The 19,239-nt window shown below is 44.6% G+C and overlaps 1 protein-coding gene across 1 annotated transcript in view; it reads left to right on the top strand.

The window, feature by feature from the left end:
* The window catches only part of TNFRSF21 (TNF receptor superfamily member 21), a 329,419-nt gene that overhangs the window by 64,377 nt on the left and 245,803 nt on the right, over positions 1 to 19,239 (top strand). Inside the window, exon 2 of the mRNA XM_069605835.1 lies at positions 17,032 to 17,653. Coding sequence (XP_069461936.1) covers positions 17,032 to 17,653 — 622 coding nt within the window. The remainder of the gene's footprint in view (positions 1 to 17,031; positions 17,654 to 19,239) is intronic.

Here is a 19,239-nt window from a genome sequence, read left to right as displayed (position 1 = left end):
CCAGGACCCAAGAAACGCTGCATGTCAAGAGAGACAAAGGAATGTAATGCAGTCGTCTCTCAGGCTGGATAGCCTTTGATTAGGGTCAGAAGCAAATAACTTCTGATGTGCCAAATAGATGAAGTGAGGGGTACCCACAGAGGCAAAGCACATGCACCATGATGCCGGCTTGTAATCGCATACCTGCTTTTTTCACACTCTACTCTGAGCAAACTCCTGCCAAGGACAGGATTCAAAGTGTGTGTGTGTAGCAAGAGCCGAGAGGCTCTCGTAGCGCCGTGCCAGCTGGCGTGGAGCCACCCAGGGCTCGCTGCACCTGAAGGCCTCACCTGTTTGGATTTTCTTTGTTATTAATTGGAAAGTTAGATGGTGCCCGTTTGCATTTCCAACCCACTGCTAGCTAGCTGAATAAGGAAAAGGGAGATCCTATTTGACCAATGCCTGGTGAATTGTACACTATATGATTAAAATGACAGTATAATTTAAAGTACAGGGGCACAGCAGATCTTGCCCCTGTGCATCCCTAGTTTTGTATCATTTTCCTCATTTCTTGTTTTTTCTTAATCCCCTTGAAGGCTGTGTTTTCTGCTTGCTTTTTCTTTTGTGTGCACTGCACTGATCTGATTGTGTAAGATAGTTGTTTGAAAAGAACAACATTTTTAAATGTCTCCTGATATGCATGTGAGAAGAGACATTCAAGGATTAAGATAGTTTTATATGGATAATGAAATCCAGTATAGTGGAGGGGAGCGCTTACAGGGCTGCAGACAGAGACTTAGGGTTTGTTAGCAGGCAGGATAATAGGAAGGCAATCCGGTGGCAATCACTGTCTGCTATAGATATGCCTTTGGTTTAATAAGTTATGTATTTTAGATTTGTACGCTCAATGTACCGTTCTGCTGCACTGCTCATAGGAACTAGTCCAATTGCACTGCTTCCCCTGATTTCTTGGGAACATGCTCATATGCCAGAGACCCCTATGCACAGGTACAGCCTGCCCTCTCTTGCATTTGTTTGTGGTAACCTAGTGCTTTGAACAGAAACACTACATGGAAAACCACAGTAGGCTGTGCAATCTCCCTTCCAGGTGCTCTGCAATGTGGGGTAGTGAAATGCAAAGGAAACATCGACTGCTTGGTGCAAGGGGGGAACTGGGGAAAATAAAAGGAGCACAGTTCACACTAACAATTTGTTATATACAGCTATGTATAACAGTTTGATTATCTACATCACTATGCATCTATGTTCATCTGGGAATGGGGAAAAAGATCGCGGAGGGGGGATATTGATGTAACTGTAGGTCTCAGGATCTCTAAAGGTTAGCAAGTACTTTTCAGGGTGATCTTAATGTCCTGAAAGGTGGCTATGTTTTTGTTTCCAAGGGCAGAGCGTTCCATTGGTAGGGAGCTAGTAGAGTGAAGAAGCTAATGTTGGAGTCAGGGCAGGGAACAGCGGTTGAGGAGGACTAGAGGTTGCAGGCTACCTGCAGGGCGGTAGCAATGTTAGAGGTAGCTACACAAGGGGGAGCCAGTCAGGATGGATCTGCAGACTAAAAGAAGGAACCTGTAGAATGACTGGTGTTTCTTGTAGAGCCAGCCTTCACTTAGGTGATGGACAGAAGTTGGTGAGGAGTGATGGAGTTTTTAGAGCTTTCAGGTGGCATATGTGAATCATTTGTAAAGTGGAGTAAAGCAGAAGTACCACAAGGAGCCTGGAACAGGAATCCAGCCTGCTGGGAGACCAAGTGAAAATCAGTGTTTTTGTAAAGTGTAAAGAAAAGCATAAAATAAGCAGTTTGCTATAGAATTCGGGAAGGTGTGCTAATTAACTTGGCACTTGTTTAGCAGAACTGGGGATTTTAAATTACCCTGTTGAATGAAAACACAGCTCACCCTGCATTCCTCGCTTGCCCTCGGGGCTCTCCCCACTCTTTTCTTCACTGCAAGTTCAAAGTACCAAAGGCTGTGTGGGAGTTCGAGCCAAAAGGTTCTTTCTATTTGAAATAATTGCAAAGCAGAAGCAATCAAGATGATTTTTCATTAACTTAACTATAATCGGTCTGGCAAAAACGAATACTTGTTAACTTTATTTTAAAAGCCCTACAATTCCATTCCTAAAAATTGAAGTTGTTACTTAATGCATAATTACAGTATTACTACTGTAAAACACTGCATTGTCTCCATGTATTGCAGTAAAGACTAGGTTAGTGTATCTAAATCTCATATTGTCAACATTAAAGGTGCATCACATTGACAAGTGAACACTTATAAAAATGTTCATGATCATACGGCCAAATGCCTTTGGTGGAATACCTAGGCCTGTGACCTGCTGGTTGCATGCATTTGTGCACCTGGTGCTCAACCCATGAGCTGATTCCAAACTCCTTGACATTCTATCTTATCTCCCTGTTGCTTTATACCTGCTACACTGAAAAGTGAGATGTCCACAAACTACAATATTTAACCTAGTTTGACCAACCCTACCTGCTACAACATCCACTATGCTTAGTGTCTTTCTTTTTGTGTAACAAATGCACAAAGCTGATTAGATGTTTACGCAAAGTCGCGGCCAATAGTTCCATCCATTCTGTACATCTACAGACCTACTGCAATACCATACACTGTAGTTTGTCTCCGCAGCTCGCGTTTATCTGCAATTATGATTGCATTATGTATTAGCAACTAGGAGAAAGAGCTGGCCAAATAGGGCGGGAACGCAAGCGCAATCCGCATGTAGCCACCTACATTTCATGCTGGCCTGCTGCACCTGGGCGCGTCTCTACTAAAGTGCCTCACCTAGATCCTCCTGGCCCACCAGAGTTCCTGAGCCAGCCACCTGCCCACTCACCTGCGCACCTCCAGGTCCTGGAAATAGTGGTTTTCAATTGTGGACATAGGTGTAATGTTCTTTATACGGGACTCATGATTTGTGCATGGACTGGTTTCCTTACAAACAAACAAAAAATAATCGGCTTCCAAGATGGTGGCTCAGAGTGCTAATTACGATAAGTACCGCTTTCATGTGCGCAGCGATGGAATGCAGCAGTACGGCCTACTGTGATGAATCCGAGATGATTCACCCTGAAAACCTGGCCTGGGACCCTTCTCATGTGGCCCAGGAAAGGCAGACACTTCCTGATCATGACCCTGGGGATGGTGTTCTGCAGGAGAATCACATGGGGGTAGGGGGCAGCAGGTCAGGAAAAATTGTGCAACCCCCTTCAATAACTTTCCCAGAGATCCTACTATCCTAATGGAATATTGAAAACCTGAAACTGTGAAAAGGAGTGAATTGAACATTGGGGACTTCAAGTCCTACAATGCCAAAAATACTGGGACAAAGAAGAGGGATGCAGAGGCCTTAAAAGGCAAGTTGCAGGCTATTAAGGTTAATGACCCACACCTGAGGGACACTGAGAGGCATAAAAGGCCCCACTAGGTGCAGGCTATAGAGAGTAGCAGCAGTAGTGGGAGGTGGAGTGATTGCTGTGACTCCACATCAAAGTTGCAGTTGAAGGAGAGCAGAGCCGCCGGAGCAGCCAACGTTTGAGCCGCCAACGTTTGCCGTTCGGATGCCGGTTCTGAGAGGGTCTCTTCCTTCAGAGACCTTGTTTGCTGAGGTCACGCAGCGAGAAGCAGGAAGTTGGGACGCATTCTCCATTACAAGGCAGGCTCGGCAGGCTCGGGAGGCAGGCGAGCCCATGAGAGGCTTTGGAGCAAGAAATAATAATTTTTTTTATCAGCACGGGCCAAAGGAATCCGTGCAAAGCAGTTTATCCGCCAGAAGCAGGCAGCCCGACAGCAGTGGAGCAAGCAGGCGCGCAATCCAAACCCGGTAAGTTCACTAGAGTAGTGTAACCCCAGAGCGCTCCGTGACTGCCCACTGGCCGAGCCCGGGCATTTTGAATACCGAAATAATGAGAAACGAGCAAAGTGGCAGAAACGTCAATACTATGTGTATTGAACTGATGTGAAGCAGAATGATAATTATTCTGAATACCAAGGCAATACAAAGGGGAGAAAGTGGCAGTGTCATTGTGTGTTTGATGGTCAGGATAATTGCCAACAACTCGCAATATTACTAAAACCCAATACAAACAACTATTGCCATCGCCAAAAGAGGATGATAACAAATCCATTTAAAGCGAAGCAACATTCCCAATACAAGAGAGGGCAATTAAGCAGCAAGTTGTTTATAGACCCTATTGTCAGAGGGGGAAAGAAGCAATAGGGAGAACTGACCTGAATAGGCATTGACTAAGGCAAAGAAGAGCAAGAGTGAGAGGGAACCATTATCAGCACTTGGTTAAAACAAGATTGGAGAAAACTACTTGCATGAAGGCTGCCCTTCTGACAGAAGGTGTTCAGACGGAGAGGAGCATAACCTGTGTTGCATGTGGCAATCAAAAGTGTGGAACAAAGCGCACCAATGTGTCTAATGTTTTCCCAGAAGACTTTATAAGTTGTATGAAGCACAACTGTGCCACAGAAGTACTTGTAGTAGTGTTAGTAGTTCCATTAGTCCTGGCAGGGGAGCACACCAGGGCTTACAGCAATTTTACACGAACGCGTCCAGCGTTTCGCACGATCGCTTGATGGAGCAGGAATTCAACAGAATGCAAGATGAGACTCTGAGCAATAAGTTAAGGCCCTGAAGAAGGAGTTTAGCTCCAAAATGCATAGGCATACAATGATGACTACGCTCAGTCTCAGGAAGTGCTTCCTGATATGATATAATCATTTTTTCTTCTTATAAATAAAGTGTGAATATTTAACACATTATAAGTTTATTAAAAATGTCTTTCGCTGTAAACAGCCAACTGAATTTTGTTTCAATTGGAATGAATCACATTGAACCGAATTATACATTTGTTTTGGAAAATACAAGGCTCATCTTGAGCACTCGTGAGAGCACCAGACTTAGCTGGGTAGTGTTATCCAGCTTCTTTTGGAGGTTTGCAGTTTTTGGGTCCAGGTGTCACAGGACCATCACGCAGCCTGGTTGCTCCACCAAAAGAACACTGAATGTTGCACAAAACACTTGAGACAAAACTTGTGGTAGTGCCCACCTCTTCTTGCCTATGAAGCACAACTGTGCCACAGAAGTACTTGTAGTAGTGTTAGTAGTTCCATTAGTCCTGGCAGGAGTGCACACCAGGGCAAGGCACCTTATAGTATGTCTGGCAGGTGAGTGGACCAGGCAAAGCCATTGAAGTACTGTGGTGTGGTTGAAAGTGCTGAAAAAGGTGCCAAGACCACAAAAGCTCATGTTTAATTGTTGTGAAATCATCCTGAAAAATCAACATTGCTGATGCGAGGGCATTGTGAGCTGTTGCGCAATCATCCTGACAGAAGTATTTTTGTTGACATAGATGTACTGTGGAAATGCACCTTTTTGTTGCTAAGAAGTAGTTGTGCGGAACTCTCTACCAGCAGTTGAGAGACAAGACTGGCTGAACATTGTTAACTGTTGGTTAAACCCAAGTGAGAGACTTACTGGTGAAGGAGGAGCTATTAGAACTTTGTTACAAGAAAGGATTTCCTTATTCTTTTGAACTGTGGATTGAAATCCTGATTGAATCTGCGGAAGGGGAGCTCACCCAGGATACAAGCAGAAACAGTTACCAGGTCTTGAAGATAACCGTTAATTGTGTTATGTCCGAATTGCTATGCATTACCTTGTTGAGTGTGTTGTATGCACAAGTGTGAGGGACAGAATCCTTTTGTTAGAGTGTTTTCTTTAGCTTTTTTAAAGGTATGGAAATCTTAGGGTAGGGATAGTGAGATGTTTATCAAACCTTTTTTTTGAGTTTAATAAAATGGCATCTTTTGAAAAACCTTCACAAAGTTGTCCGGCTCACATTCCTGACCCCTCACACAACCAATCTCAGATTTGAGGGGTGTTACTGGCACTGCGCTACCCCAAATGTAGTGTTTAACGCTCGATTGAAAGCAGTTGATAACAAAGACGGGCAGGGGCCATCTTGTCTACCTGATGACAATTTTACTGCTTGCTGCAACATCATACTACATACTTGGTCTCCAGATATGACTTTCCTTTAACTTTTTAATTTATGAAACTGCTGACATTCTCCATACACAGGAAATGATGGGGTACACATATAGTATACAGGACACTGCCTTGTGCAATTCTGGCTGCACTCAGCTGCACATAGCCTTTTTATCATATCTATTTATTTGTGTCCATTCATGTAGCTAACCTTCACATTTTAGAAACTCCTCTCAGTAATGTCTTATTTCAGAGGTACACAAAAATGCTGTATTATTGCTCATGTTATGTCTTGGGTACAAATAACGTCTGGTGACAGTAAAAATATGAGTACAAAATTGCTAATCAAATACGTTTTGTTTGCTCATCAATAATATTTTAAATAACAAACTATGCTAATCAAAGTTTGAAAACAGGTCTATGCATTGTGAAGGGAGGTGGATTTTGTGGGTGTTATGGAGGTTAGGATTGGCAGGTGTGGGAGTCAAGGTGATACCCATTTGGAATTTACCATCATTATAAAACGGAACACCCAAGTTGCAAGCTATTGGGGATAGGTTGAGAAGGACTTAAAGTAATGAAATAGGAGAAGGCAGAAGGGTTGGGGCTTTGGAAGCCTGGAGGAAAATATGTTGTGTTTTTGCAAGAAATTAGCATCAGAGAGAGTAGTGCCATCCAGTGACGAAAGGAGGTGAGAGAGCTGGAGCTGCAAATGGATGGGTCGTGGGGCAGTGAGTGCGGGAGGAGAAAGCTTTGGGTATAGTTTGTAAATAGGTGATAGGAGAAGTCAAAGGAAAATATCACTTTGCTGAGAAAGAATATCAAGAAGAGGGGACCATGGACTGATCCATGGGGAATCCCTACTGGGATGGTTTGGCAGAGGATGTGCCATTATTTCAACAGCTAGGGAAGGAGTAGTTTGACAAGTTGGGGGTTGGTCCAGTCAATGACTGCCCTGGAAGGTGAACATAGGGGGGGGGAGAAGGATGATCACCCATGCTGAAGACAGCAGAAGAATCCAGGAGGATGGGGGTGGAGGATAACTTGAATAGTGAGGGAGTTGGAGACATGAGTACTTTTTCAGTTGAGTGCATACTGTGGAATCCAGATTGGTGAGGTTGCATCTTATTCTTTGTGATGGTTGTGAAGCGATTGAATACCAGGTGTTGCAGAATTCTTATTAGTTTGGGAAGGTGATCAATGGGCCAGTAGCTGGCTGTAGCTGGCTGCATTATTGGAGTCAGCAGATGGTCTTTTATTCAGGATGTGTAAGATAGTTGCCGATTGACAGACACTTTTATTTCTGTTGTGCAGCAGGATCAATAAAGGCACAAAGTGGTTTGGTAACTTGGAGCGGGGTTGGGTTGGTTGGTTTTGGAATAGTTATGTCAGTTGGTGCTACAGAGACTCATTTTTATAAAGTGCCACTTTGAGGGTGTCCTTCTGCCTGTGTGTACCCCCACCCCACTGTTTTGTTTTGTTTAACGTGACCTGTGCAACTCTTAACGTGTAACTCTATTCTTGATTTACTCTGGCACCTACATGCTTGGTGTCTTGGTTTCTGTCATGCGCTCTTAGAAGCAGCAACACCAGATACACATATGGGATGAGATTTTAACAAGTGGAAATAAATCCTAGTTGGCTGAGGTACAAATTATAATTTTTTGGAAGATTTATGGAATTTAGATTTAGGATAATAACCACTTTGAAGTCAAGTGAATTTGATCCTAAAACTAGTTTAATAAGGTTTAAACATGTTGTCTCAATGTAGCCATACTTAAAGTACATAAAGTTTTGGGGAACTGAATTGGTAATGGTTTCAACACTTTTTTTGATGCTGGCCTTACAAGCGGCCATCGATCATGGAATTATACTAGACTGTCTAAGTACAGTAGGCAAGATCTCTAAACAGGCCATTACATTGTTTGGGTCTTTCTGGCAGATCGAACCCAGCGGGTGACATTTGAGGGCTACACCTCCAAACCCATCATACTGAGCTGTGGGGTTCACAGGCATCCTCCTTTTCTTCACTGATATTTAATTTGTATATGCGACCAGTTCTGAATATTGTGAAGAGTCATGGGCTGATCTACCATGCATGTGCTGACGATACTCAAGTTTACATCAAGATCGTAAACATAGAGGACACCTTCACCAAATGTAATCAGTGTCTAAAAGACATTATTACATGGATGGTTAATAACCAGCTGCAGTTTAATGCAGCAGAAACTGAGCTCATCTTGTTTGGTTTTAGGCAGCGGGTTTCCACTGCTAATGAATCCCCCACCTCTAGTATCCTTGGCGAGGCGCTACAATATGCCACACAAATCAAAAATGTGGCCTGTGTGTGATGGGAGAACTTGGGAAGTGAGGTACAGGTGAGGGCTAAGGTCAAGGCAGTCTACTACTCATTGCGGATGTGAATGTGCTGCCATTCATACTCATGGAATAACATGCGGCGGTAGTGGGAGCCATGACAACTACCCACTTGGACAATTGCAATAGTCTGTTGATGGGCATCCCAGATAAGCAACTGTACAGGCTGCAGAAGGCTCATAACGCTGTGGTTAGGCTAATAGGCCGGCATGGGAGAAGGGATCAGGTCTTTCCCCCTCCCCTCACGCCCCTTCACAGAACCTTGCAGTGGTTGGCATTTGAGGAGTGGATGAACTTTAAAGTGGCCTGCCTAATTTTCAAGTGTTTAAATGGGCTGGCACCGAAATTTCTTAGTTCTAAAATGTGCCGCTACAACCCGGCAAGGTTGCTGTGCTCAGGGGACCAGTTATTGTTGAGCGTTCCGCACGCAAGGTGTGTCTCCAGAGGTGATAGGAGGTTTGGGGACTACATGCCCAGACTATGGAACGGGCTACAATTGGAGATTGGGGCTTGCCAGACACTGTTTCAGATCCGGAAGGCACTTAAAACCTTCCTGTTCAAGTACAATTTGACCTGCTTACAGGGGGTCTAGGTATTCTGGGTGTTCGTGTTTTTTCCTTGTGGTTCGATACCATCTGCCTTTTATACAGTTAAATCTGTCCAGAGCGCAATATAAATATTCAAAATCATATATTTGAGTCATGCCTTGGAATCTGCCCTCCAGGAGATAGTCAAGTGAAGCACAGGGTGGCCTTAAACGAGACCAGAATGGGTGGCTACCAACACAGCAGATGACGCAATTGCCTCAGGCCTTCCAGCTGGCTTCTCCTTTGAGGTTTGGCAGCAGGAGATTTTATTGGGAGAGCATCTTTCCTCTGTCTGAAGACCACCATTTTGGTTTAGGGACTGAAGCCAAACTGTCAACCTCCAAGCGAAGGAAATGAGGCTTAATTGTATTAAATTTGGGTGGACATTAGTTTAGGCTTAGCCAGGATTGGTCACTGCCCCAGGTCTTAGGATGTGCATAAGGGGAGTGCAATAGCCTTTGCTGGTAGGCAACACTTGTAACATTGCTGCATTTGAAACATAGGAAGACTTTGCCCTGATCTGATGATCATGAAGAACTACTTGCCTTCTTAGAAGTATTTTTGCCTTGAGTTTGCTTTGGTTTAAAATGACTTCCTTCCTGTGTTGCCATTGGACTGGTTACCAGATTTGGGGAAGACCACTACCCAATACACCTCTAACCAATGGATGGGGCACCTTGGTGCTAGATGGATGTTGTATAGAAAATTGTAATTAAAAAAAAAATTACAAGTGGCAACAGATTTAGTGATGTCAGAAACTGTTTACAGAATTAATCCATAGTAGCATGATTAAACAAAAGGCCCAAAGTGGCCCATCAGGAGCCACCACCACTGAGAAGGTGCTACCAAGCATCATGAAAGTCAGCAGTGATTTGCCCCACAACTGGTAAAACCTTCTGTGGAAGTGTCCTTGATGGAGCATGGAGATGAAGAGGGTAACAATCCCTGTTGGATGGGGGTACCCATCGATCATTGACGTTTGCTGCGTCCATCTCCTATTCAGGGGCTCTCCGAAGTCAGCAAGTGTGGAGCTTGGTTGCATCCCAGCAGTACAGGTCACTTGCCTATGTATGGAAACCTTTCTCAATGATCCAACTCTGGTGCTGTGGAAGCTTCATGGTACAGAGGGATCTACAAGCCTTTTGATTGGTCTTGGAAGACCAAATGCCTGTTTGGGTGACCTGAAGTCCTGCAAGTGCTGCAGACATACTTTTTGTTTTGGTTGACTTGACTGTGATGAACAATGAAACATTTGCAAGGAATTAGTGGAGCACTGAACCAGGTCCCAGAGCCAATTCCGGGATGGTACAACCTCATTGAGCACTGTTGGAGATTTGTAGCCAATGTGAGCATATGCATCCCAAAGCGAAGTGCTGACTCAGTGGGGCTGTCCTTTCATGGAGCCCTGGTGAGCTACAGCTTGTGGCTAGCGATCTTTGAGTGCTGAAAAGCTTTTGAGCCCTCATCTTGACAACCAACTAGGAGGGCCGCATAAGGTATCAAGCTGACTTGGATTAAAAGGCAGCTGCTGGAGTCACCTACTCACTCTGCCTTCTTTTTTCACTATAACTTTTCTGCTCCCCTTTGGGACCTGAGATCCCGATCTGACCATGTGGAGCTCTTCTTGGCTGCAGTCTTGGGAGCTTTCCTGCTGGTGAAGGTTTAGCAATTGAACAAATGGAGGGATACTGTGTGAAACCAGAGGGTGTCTCGCGCGCTATTCCCCAGGTATCTCTCACAGGTGGCCAGGCATGGTATGTGCATTTGGATCCAGACCCTGGTGGTGGACCAGTGCGGGAGGATCACCTGGTTGAGGGGTCTACAGGGAGTGGGGGTGAGGAAGCTGATGGTCAGACAAAGTATTCCCCTTTTTTTGTTTATCTAACCCATCCTATTTGTTAGGATTCTCCGAGGTCCCAACCACAGCCCCTTTTTACACAAACACTGGGCCGAGGAAGAGGGTTACTAATAGTAACAAGACTAACTATCATGCATCGCATTGGACATGTCCCGCTAATCGGGTCAGGCAAATTCAGGCACTTGACTCCAAGTGCATACACATGATGCCGATTAACTGTCCTCACACAAATAAAAAGCAGAACCTAAAGCCACACTTTCAGCAAGGAGCAACACAAGTACGAGCAGAGCTTCCAGGACAAAGGCACGACTACTGGAGCCGAGCGACGCACCGAGGGATGAGAGCAGCGGGTCGAGAATCCCAAGAGATCCCTAGTGGAGGTAATTGCCTCTGACAGGCCGCGAAAGACAGGTGGAGATGAACAGATCCCACAGCAGAAGCCTGCATTGAGTTTTGAGGATGCCAGCGACCCTCCCGGTCGAACGGCAGAGTAAGGGAGGCGAGGACAAGCATGTGGCACTAACCATAACTCATGAATGGGAATTGCAAAACCAAGAAAGAAACTCACACAGCCGGTGAGTTGGCAAGCAAACTGACAGACCGGTGTGTGTTAAAGAAAATTTGAAGTGGTAACATTTTATCGCAGGTGAAGGCTGCACACGTGTGGGTGAGAACCGATGAAAGGCAAACCTTTTTAAGTAAGGACAGCTGTAAAATCAGTGATACTGAGTAACGGAGTGGTCCGGTTTAAGAAGAAGCCCACTCGAAAGTCTCAGCGAAAGGTACATAGTAGCGATAAAAGTGAATGAAATGCTAAAGCGAAATGAGCAGAATTAACCCCGAGAGACGGGGAGAGTAAAAGGCGGAACAGTGAACTTTGAGTCAAAGTGGTCGTTCAGAGGTCTGTAAAGAAAGCCACGCAAATTCGAAAGTCTTCGATATCAGAAAGCGGTCTGAGCCCGACTGAGGGGGATCCGAAGTGTAAGAAGTTTGGTGCAGGGAGCCCCCTTGCAAGTTTTGTTGAACTTTGCTTTGAAAGGTCTGAGCCCAACAGAGGGGGAACCTCATGAACTGTGTTTTTAAAGGGGTGTGACCCCCAACAGAGGGAGACCTATGTGGACAACTTGTTGAAACATTATTGAAACATTATTTGGAAGTGGAAAACTTTAACTATGAAGGCCAGGCGTGCCTTGATCCATGTTTTAGGAACTATTTGTGTTGAAACCCCGAGCCAGAGTGTCATCCTGCCTGTAAGGGCTGCCTCGCCCTGTGTGGTTTAATGTTGTTTGAGGAAGAGCTGATTCAGCCACTTGTACTATTTTGATAACTGATGTTTCCTTTGTATACATTTCTCCTTTTTTACACTTTTTTGTACAAGAGATAGGGCAGGCATTAGGTTTTGTTAGCATAGGACATTTTGATTTGACAGACTCCACTAGGACCGTTTTGTTTGTCGTTTGATGGTTGGGACCGCTCACCTCATATTTATAGGGCAATGTAGGAGTTTTTCCAACCCCAGAAGCTTCAATGACGTTTTTGTTTTACAAATTGGTCCTATTGTTTCTGTGTGATACTTGTGATGCCATGCCTCCCCTACAATACCAGGTTTAATGACACGAGGGTAGTGTGGCTGTGCCTTACACACCAAAGTCCCCCTCTGTAAGAAGACAACACATTATTGAATAATAGTAATTTTATTGTTTGAAAACACAAATGGTCTGGCCATCTCGATAAAAGTATTTATAATCTGTTTATAGCTGACTCAATATTACTATCACTATATTCATAATTTTGCCACTAAAATCACAGGTGCTTTCTATTGAGAACGATAATTAAGATATATAAGGAAAACCGCTACAACAGAAAATGTGCGAACCATCTTCTGTGCTAACTCAGTGTTGCAAACCCTAAATCCCATGTAACACAGCATACACCTATACATACAACTGGAACAATATTTTCTTGTGAAGGTTCTTGCCATATTGCATAGAACACCTTATCCTGACTTGTTCTGGTCAGTAACATGAGTGCTGGTGCTTCTTCAGGAGGGGGAAAGGGTGTAGTTAGTGTCTGCAGAAATACAGGGGACATGATTGTTAGGGAGAATTCTCCAGAATGGCTAACTTACCTACTGAGTCCCTCAGCAACTTTGCTGGATTTCTAGGATTCATTTATTTCACCTGGTAAGAGTGCGAGCTTATTTTCCCACTCTAACATGTGTTTTGCTATGTGTTTAACATTTTTGTACTCATAGGCTGTGAAGCCTCACCTACTCCATAGGCATCATCTTTTTACTGTGTGTCATACAGCACCTTTAGTGCAGTGACACAGGGTTGTCTTTTTCAGACTTGCCACTTTAGGATCCATTTTCTGGGACTGACTACTGTCTCCCAGAACATGTAAAGTAGCCATTGACTTTATTAGTCTTTTTAAATTCACAGACCCAGTACAAACTATCTTCCATAGAGTACTGGAAAGGGTTAATAGTTATCCCTTTTTGCCTGTCTCTCATGGAACATTATTTTGTTCCCCTTTCATTAAGATTTGGCTGGTGGCAGTGGTATTTACCCTATTTTTCCTACCACGGTCTATTTAAATAGCCTTGGTACTGTTTTAGGCTAAGTTAGTACCCTCGAACTTAAATCCACTGGACCCCATTTACTTTTATGTGGTTCTGGCTGGGTTTATTCGCCATTTCTTTTTGTAATGGTCTTTCTCGTATTTTCCTCTATGCGCCAAACCAGGTTTGGTTCCTTTGTTCGCCGTCCTTTGGCGGGCTTCTGCACAGAAGCCCTCCTTAGGTGCCTGAATATCTGAGGGGGACAGGATGTGAGTGAGAGGTTTGAGACTCCCTGCACAGGGTCTCCTTGGAGACCCATGTCGCACTCTGTATGATTGGATGTGGCGACTATCGCGCCAGGACAGCCACCCTGCTGCGTGATTGACAGCCAGGCTGTGTGAATGGGGGAAAGCTGCATAAAAAGCAAGTCTCTGGGGCTTCGAAGGCAGAGTCACCACTGGATCGAGAGAACCGAAGAGAAGCTGAAAGAGGACCACTACCACGACTGAACCTCCCGGTGAAGCCCTGCTGCAGGTCCGAATCTCCAAACTTCGACAACAGAGAAGATCTGCAAGGAATCTTCTTCCCTTGAGCTGGTGGGACCAACCAGTTTGCCAAACTCCAAGCAAGGCCTCCCTCCCCTGGTCGAATTTGCTGTGCACAGCTGCAGTGAACCGGATAGCCAGGAGGACCGGACCCTGTTTGGGTTTTAAGGAGCGCACCTTTTATTCGTTGCTTTGCTCTGCTGCTGGTTTCTTCCCTGGGCAGTGCAGGACCCTCCAGTTTTACTGCTTCTTGTCAGTCCGACAGTCGCTTCAGGAACCGTGAGCCTGCAGGACCTGCCAGGAACTTCTGCCTCAGCTACAGCCTCCTTCTTCATTTAAGGTACTGTTCAAACCCGGTTGTTCGCTCCGTCCGACCGCGTTGATAGTGTTTGAAATCTTTCGACAATCCGAGAGCTTGTCCTTCTCTACTCTTTTAAGTAACCTTTCTTCCGACCAACTTCGTTTCGAACTCTTGGCAAAGACTTAACCGTGAACGAATCTGAACTGTGTGATCCTCTGCAAAGACTCTGTACCATTAACATTGGCCCAGGCCTATTGATTTGAATCCTCATTGTAGCAAGCCTTTTCTAGATTGCCCTGCCTACTTACTTGTTGGTGCTGCTATATTTTGTATAACCTTGTGTTTCCCTCCCTTTTGAATTGCTCGAGTGCCATTTTGCTCACACTTCATTTTGAGCTTAACTTTTCCAGAATTCATCAGGTGTTGTGTAGTATATTAAGAGTGTGATTTTTCTGCTGCTTCACTTAGTGAATTGTTTTACAACCGATGTGTAAATAAATGTATATTCTTTTACTCAGAAACCTTGAGTCATTGTTTGTTTGAATCATAGTAATTGCTGTCCTTTGTGTAACTATTGATACTGCTTACTTTACTCTTGAGATAAGTCTGGCTGCTCAGCATTCGCTACCACTTTACTGTGTAGTACAGGCTTGTACCAAAGGTAAATTTGTACTGTCACTTGTAGTCTTAATTGTGTGTGGTGTTCCCAAAGGGTACTGCATATGATTCTGCCTAATAATGATAGGGTCAGGAGGCTGGGAGGCAGAATCATTACATCACAAGTTTGAATATGTGAGACATTACACATACATGCCAACCCTCACGATTTAGGCGGGAGACTCCTGATTTTTCAGTGAAAAATATTGCTATTTCTCACGTTCTCCTGCCTAAAATAATTATTTTCCCAATGCGTTCCATTGGGAAAATTGTCTCCCGATTTCTTTTATGAAGTCTCCCTCCCAGGTGTGTCGGAATGTTGGCATGTATACATTACAGTTGTTTCCACTGGTACGTTTGGGTTCAATACTTCTCAGACCCTGATACTGTACCTCTCAAGAGGAGAACAGAGTATCAGTCACTCCAAATAGCTGTGTGTAAATCACTACCTTGAGAGGAGGTCTAACAGTCAATCTGCTTGTCTCGAAGTCATGTTCTGCTTGATTTCATCGTTGAGTAACCGAAGCATGTTGCTCTGGGTTATAAACACGAGTTGGTCGGGTTAAAATCGTAGGCCATAGTTTGTATTACTTGAAGAAATATTCAACGTTGCATGTGGGCGGGTTATGCATGCAACTTATGAGCTGAAGTGGCTGTTTTCCGTCATCTCAGATTGACACGCTGGAAGCAGTAAAGGGGGATCAGCTGGCAGGTATGAGGAAAGCAGGGCCGCATGAGGAGTCCATCTCGCGTTGTACTCTAGAACACGTCTAGCAGGAGTGGGCAGGTGAACGGAAGCCTCTGTATTTCAGATCTGCGTCGTGTTGGCGTGTGGCTGCTACTGGTGCAGTGTTACAGTGGAGCAGCATCTATGTTTCTTTGGAGTGACGTGCTTTCTAGGTTTGATTCAAAACTTCTTGCCCATAAAAACTGCTAACAGCAAACTTGATCTTTCCGTCAACGTGTTCTTGTGGGCCAGCCTCTCCTTTACTTAGGTCAGTAGAACCAGGTCAACACCTTTCTCTTTGATTTCTAATATTTTTAATAAAGCGTTCATGGGATCCTACTGGGAGCAGTGGCAATCAATGTAAACCGGAAATATCTTTCTCGGGTTTCTTTTGGGGCATTTTCCCCCCAAAATGTTTTGTGTTGGTCACAGTGCTAAATAATCTTAATGGAACGAAAACCTGAATTTTTAATCTTCCCAAAGCACACATACACTGCACAACAGCCCAACCCACATTTCTAATCGTCTCTGCAGACATAGCTCATGTGCAGTGCAGAAATTGCTATGGGACCAGCTGATTTCGATCCCAGGACCAGTTGCTCTGCTTCACGCGTTCTGCCAGTGGACAAAGTCTGCTTCTGTGAGCCGAACCCTGTCATGTAGAGCACATGCGTACTACAGACAAGATGCGTGCTTGTGCATATGCGCACATGAGGAGGTAAAAAAAATGGTGAAGACTCAAAGAAAAGGGGGAGGAGGAGAGAGATTATCTGACCAAAGGGGAGACACGTACATAGGGCGGGAGGTCGGGGGGCGGGAGTCCAGGCTTATGGATCTCTTTGCCACTGCATGCCCTCCAGCGGGACAGGCACACTATACAGAAGAGGTGGCACATGCCCAACGTACTGACACCGGATCAAGGCTTTCTGAACAGCTAATGATTTACCTTCCAGTCTGAGGTCACTACAAGAATTTGTAATTTGGCTGATGCCAAGGAACCATGGTGGGGAAATGTGCACACACAAATGAATATCGTTCAGGTGCCCAAAGATGGCCTTCTTAGATACTGCATAACCTTGCTTCGTCTCACTGTGGAACAGTCGGTCAATAGAAAATGATCTTGTGCTGACAGATAGTGTTGCAGATGAGTGATGATGGTCTGGCACTCACCTTCCCTATTCATATGCTGACTCGTAACCCCTCCTTCCCCCCTCGACCACCTATTGATGGTCACCTTGGATCCTATGTAAATTCTTCTTGTAAAATAAATATCATTGTAACACTGGACACATCTCTTGAGCTTTAGTTTAGTAGCATCCAATTGAAATAGTAGGCTTCTTTCTGAAATTGCAATGTCTTTCCTTTCTGCCATTATAAATTGTTAATATTAGTTTTTTTTTCTTCTTTATAGCTTTTTCTTGTAATGGTTGCCAGCACTGATGCTCATTCTGGAAGAACGTCCGCAACAGCTTCGAAAAATATACGATCTGGAAAGTACCCCCACACCGACCATGAGACGCACGTGGAGCTGATGTGTGATAAGTGCCCTGCAGGAACCTACGTGTCCAAGCACTGTACGGCCACAGACCTGCGAGAGTGCAGCTCTTGTCCAGGGGGCACCTTCACGGAACATGAAACGGGTGCCGAGAAGTGCCGTGCCTGCAAGCTTTGCACGCTGCCCCAAATGGAAAGAATGGCCTGCACTGCCCTTTCAGACCGGGAGTGCACGTGCCCGCCAGGTGCATTTCTGGTCAACGAGACCTGTGTCCCTCATTCAGTGTGTCCTGTCGGATCGGGCGTAAGGAGGAAAGGTAGTGAGACTGAAGATGTTCGATGTAAGCCATGCACCCATGGTACCTTCTCAGATGTGCCTTCTAGTGTGCTGAGGTGCAAGGTCCATACAAACTGTCTGGAGCTTGGACTGAAAGTCATACAGCCTGGAACTAAGGAAAAGGATCACCTCTGTGGACCTTTGTCAACAAATCCAACCAACGCCAGCCGTGCAGTTCCACCTACAACCTTCCCGCTCCAAGGTAAATTCTGAAGTAAGCAGTGGTGTCCAAGAGTTTGGACACGATTTTAGCTAAAATCAATTCAGTTTCATGGCCACATTATATATGGCCATCTGATCATTTAATATTGTCACTTCTTTAATTTTAAATGTCCTCTGTAATGTTTTTAATGGAGTGTGTTCCATCGTTAACTGAACTGAATAACTTTATCGAAGGGCTCTTTCACCCAGACAGCTGGCTCATAATAATACAGAAGTTATTCAGTGTAGGGGCAGTATTACTTTTGTCAACTATTGAGAATTTATCAACCTGTCTTTCTGTGAAAGCCTCTGGCACAATTCCTGCCTGAGGCAATTTAAAGACCAATGCAACTAGCCACATCTCCCTTTGAAAAGCCACAGGAAAGGCCCAATGACGAAATAATGTTTTACTTTTTAAAATAAAATTACAGAGATGCTCCGATGCTCTTGTAACAGGGGGATATTATTGGTAAAGATGTCTAGGTTCAATTTTAGAATAGTGCAGCGTGACAAGAGGCACGATGGCCGCTAGGAGGAGGGGGCAATTATAGGTGCCATTTTCATAAACAATATGTGTCTCCATTCTCGATTAGAACACGTGGCCATATTCTAAGCCTAGAAATGAGTTGCTCTCTCGCGCTGAAATCCCGGGCACTACTTCATGTATTTGTGTTCTTATTAAAGGAAAAGGTGTGTGCCTCAATTTGCATTTGTTCACGAAGTAGCCATCTCTGGAGGGATGAAGTGCAGAGCTTCTACTGTAAATGAAGGCAACTAAAGGTTGTTGGGGATATAGCCTAAGCAAATAGATGCAGGTGCATTCTTTTTCTGTCCTCCGCGAGCAGGCACCAGCATTTTGGCAGTGGTGGTAACAGTATTACAAGGAAATTCAGCGGTATCCTTTAGTTGCTTTGTTTTTTGCCATGATGGCGCTTAGTTTAGTTTGGTACAGGAAGGGGGACTTATTGTGGAGGAAACATGTTGCTGCTCTGGATGGTGAGGAAGTGTTTCAGATCCCCCAAGCACAGCAGATCCCCCAAGTACAGCCTGGTAAGGATTAATGCATAGTTTATTTAATCGTTTTTTTTATAACACGCCTAATACCATACCTGAGATCGGCTTCTAAGCGCAGATCCGGGATTCGAACCTCTGTTGCACTGCGTGGTCTTGCTTCCAAGACCAGCGTGTTGCCCCTGTGCTATCACCTTGAGCAGTTGTTAGATCCTATGGGCGTGCCAGATGTTTGGTCTCGCCAGTTCTATATACCGATTGAGGGTCTGATACATGCATGAAGTTTGTTTCACTGTTGTGGTTGAAATGGGCACCTCTATCCTATTGGTTAGCTCCTCTATTATAATGTGTGGCATGCAAGTCGACAAACAGTTTGCTGTAAGGACTGTACATTTCTTTTCAGTAGTGCATTCATTTTTGGGAAAATGTTTAGTTTTTGTGGGTTGAATATCAGTTGTGCTATCCAGACCTCTATTTTTCCTTGGCCATCTGCAAGACGTGCAATGTTTTATTTCCTGTTAACTTGGTGTACAGTTCTGCATTCTCACTGTATTGATGGATGAAAATTCTGTCATT

Source organism: Ambystoma mexicanum, chromosome 4p, assembly GCF_040938575.1.
Source record: "Ambystoma mexicanum isolate Mex_15411 chromosome 4p, UKY_AmexF1_1, whole genome shotgun sequence".
Lineage (NCBI taxonomy): Eukaryota > Metazoa > Chordata > Amphibia > Caudata > Ambystomatidae > Ambystoma > Ambystoma mexicanum.
The sequence above is the reverse complement of the archived record's forward strand: the minus strand, read 5'-3'. Positions and strand labels throughout refer to the sequence as shown.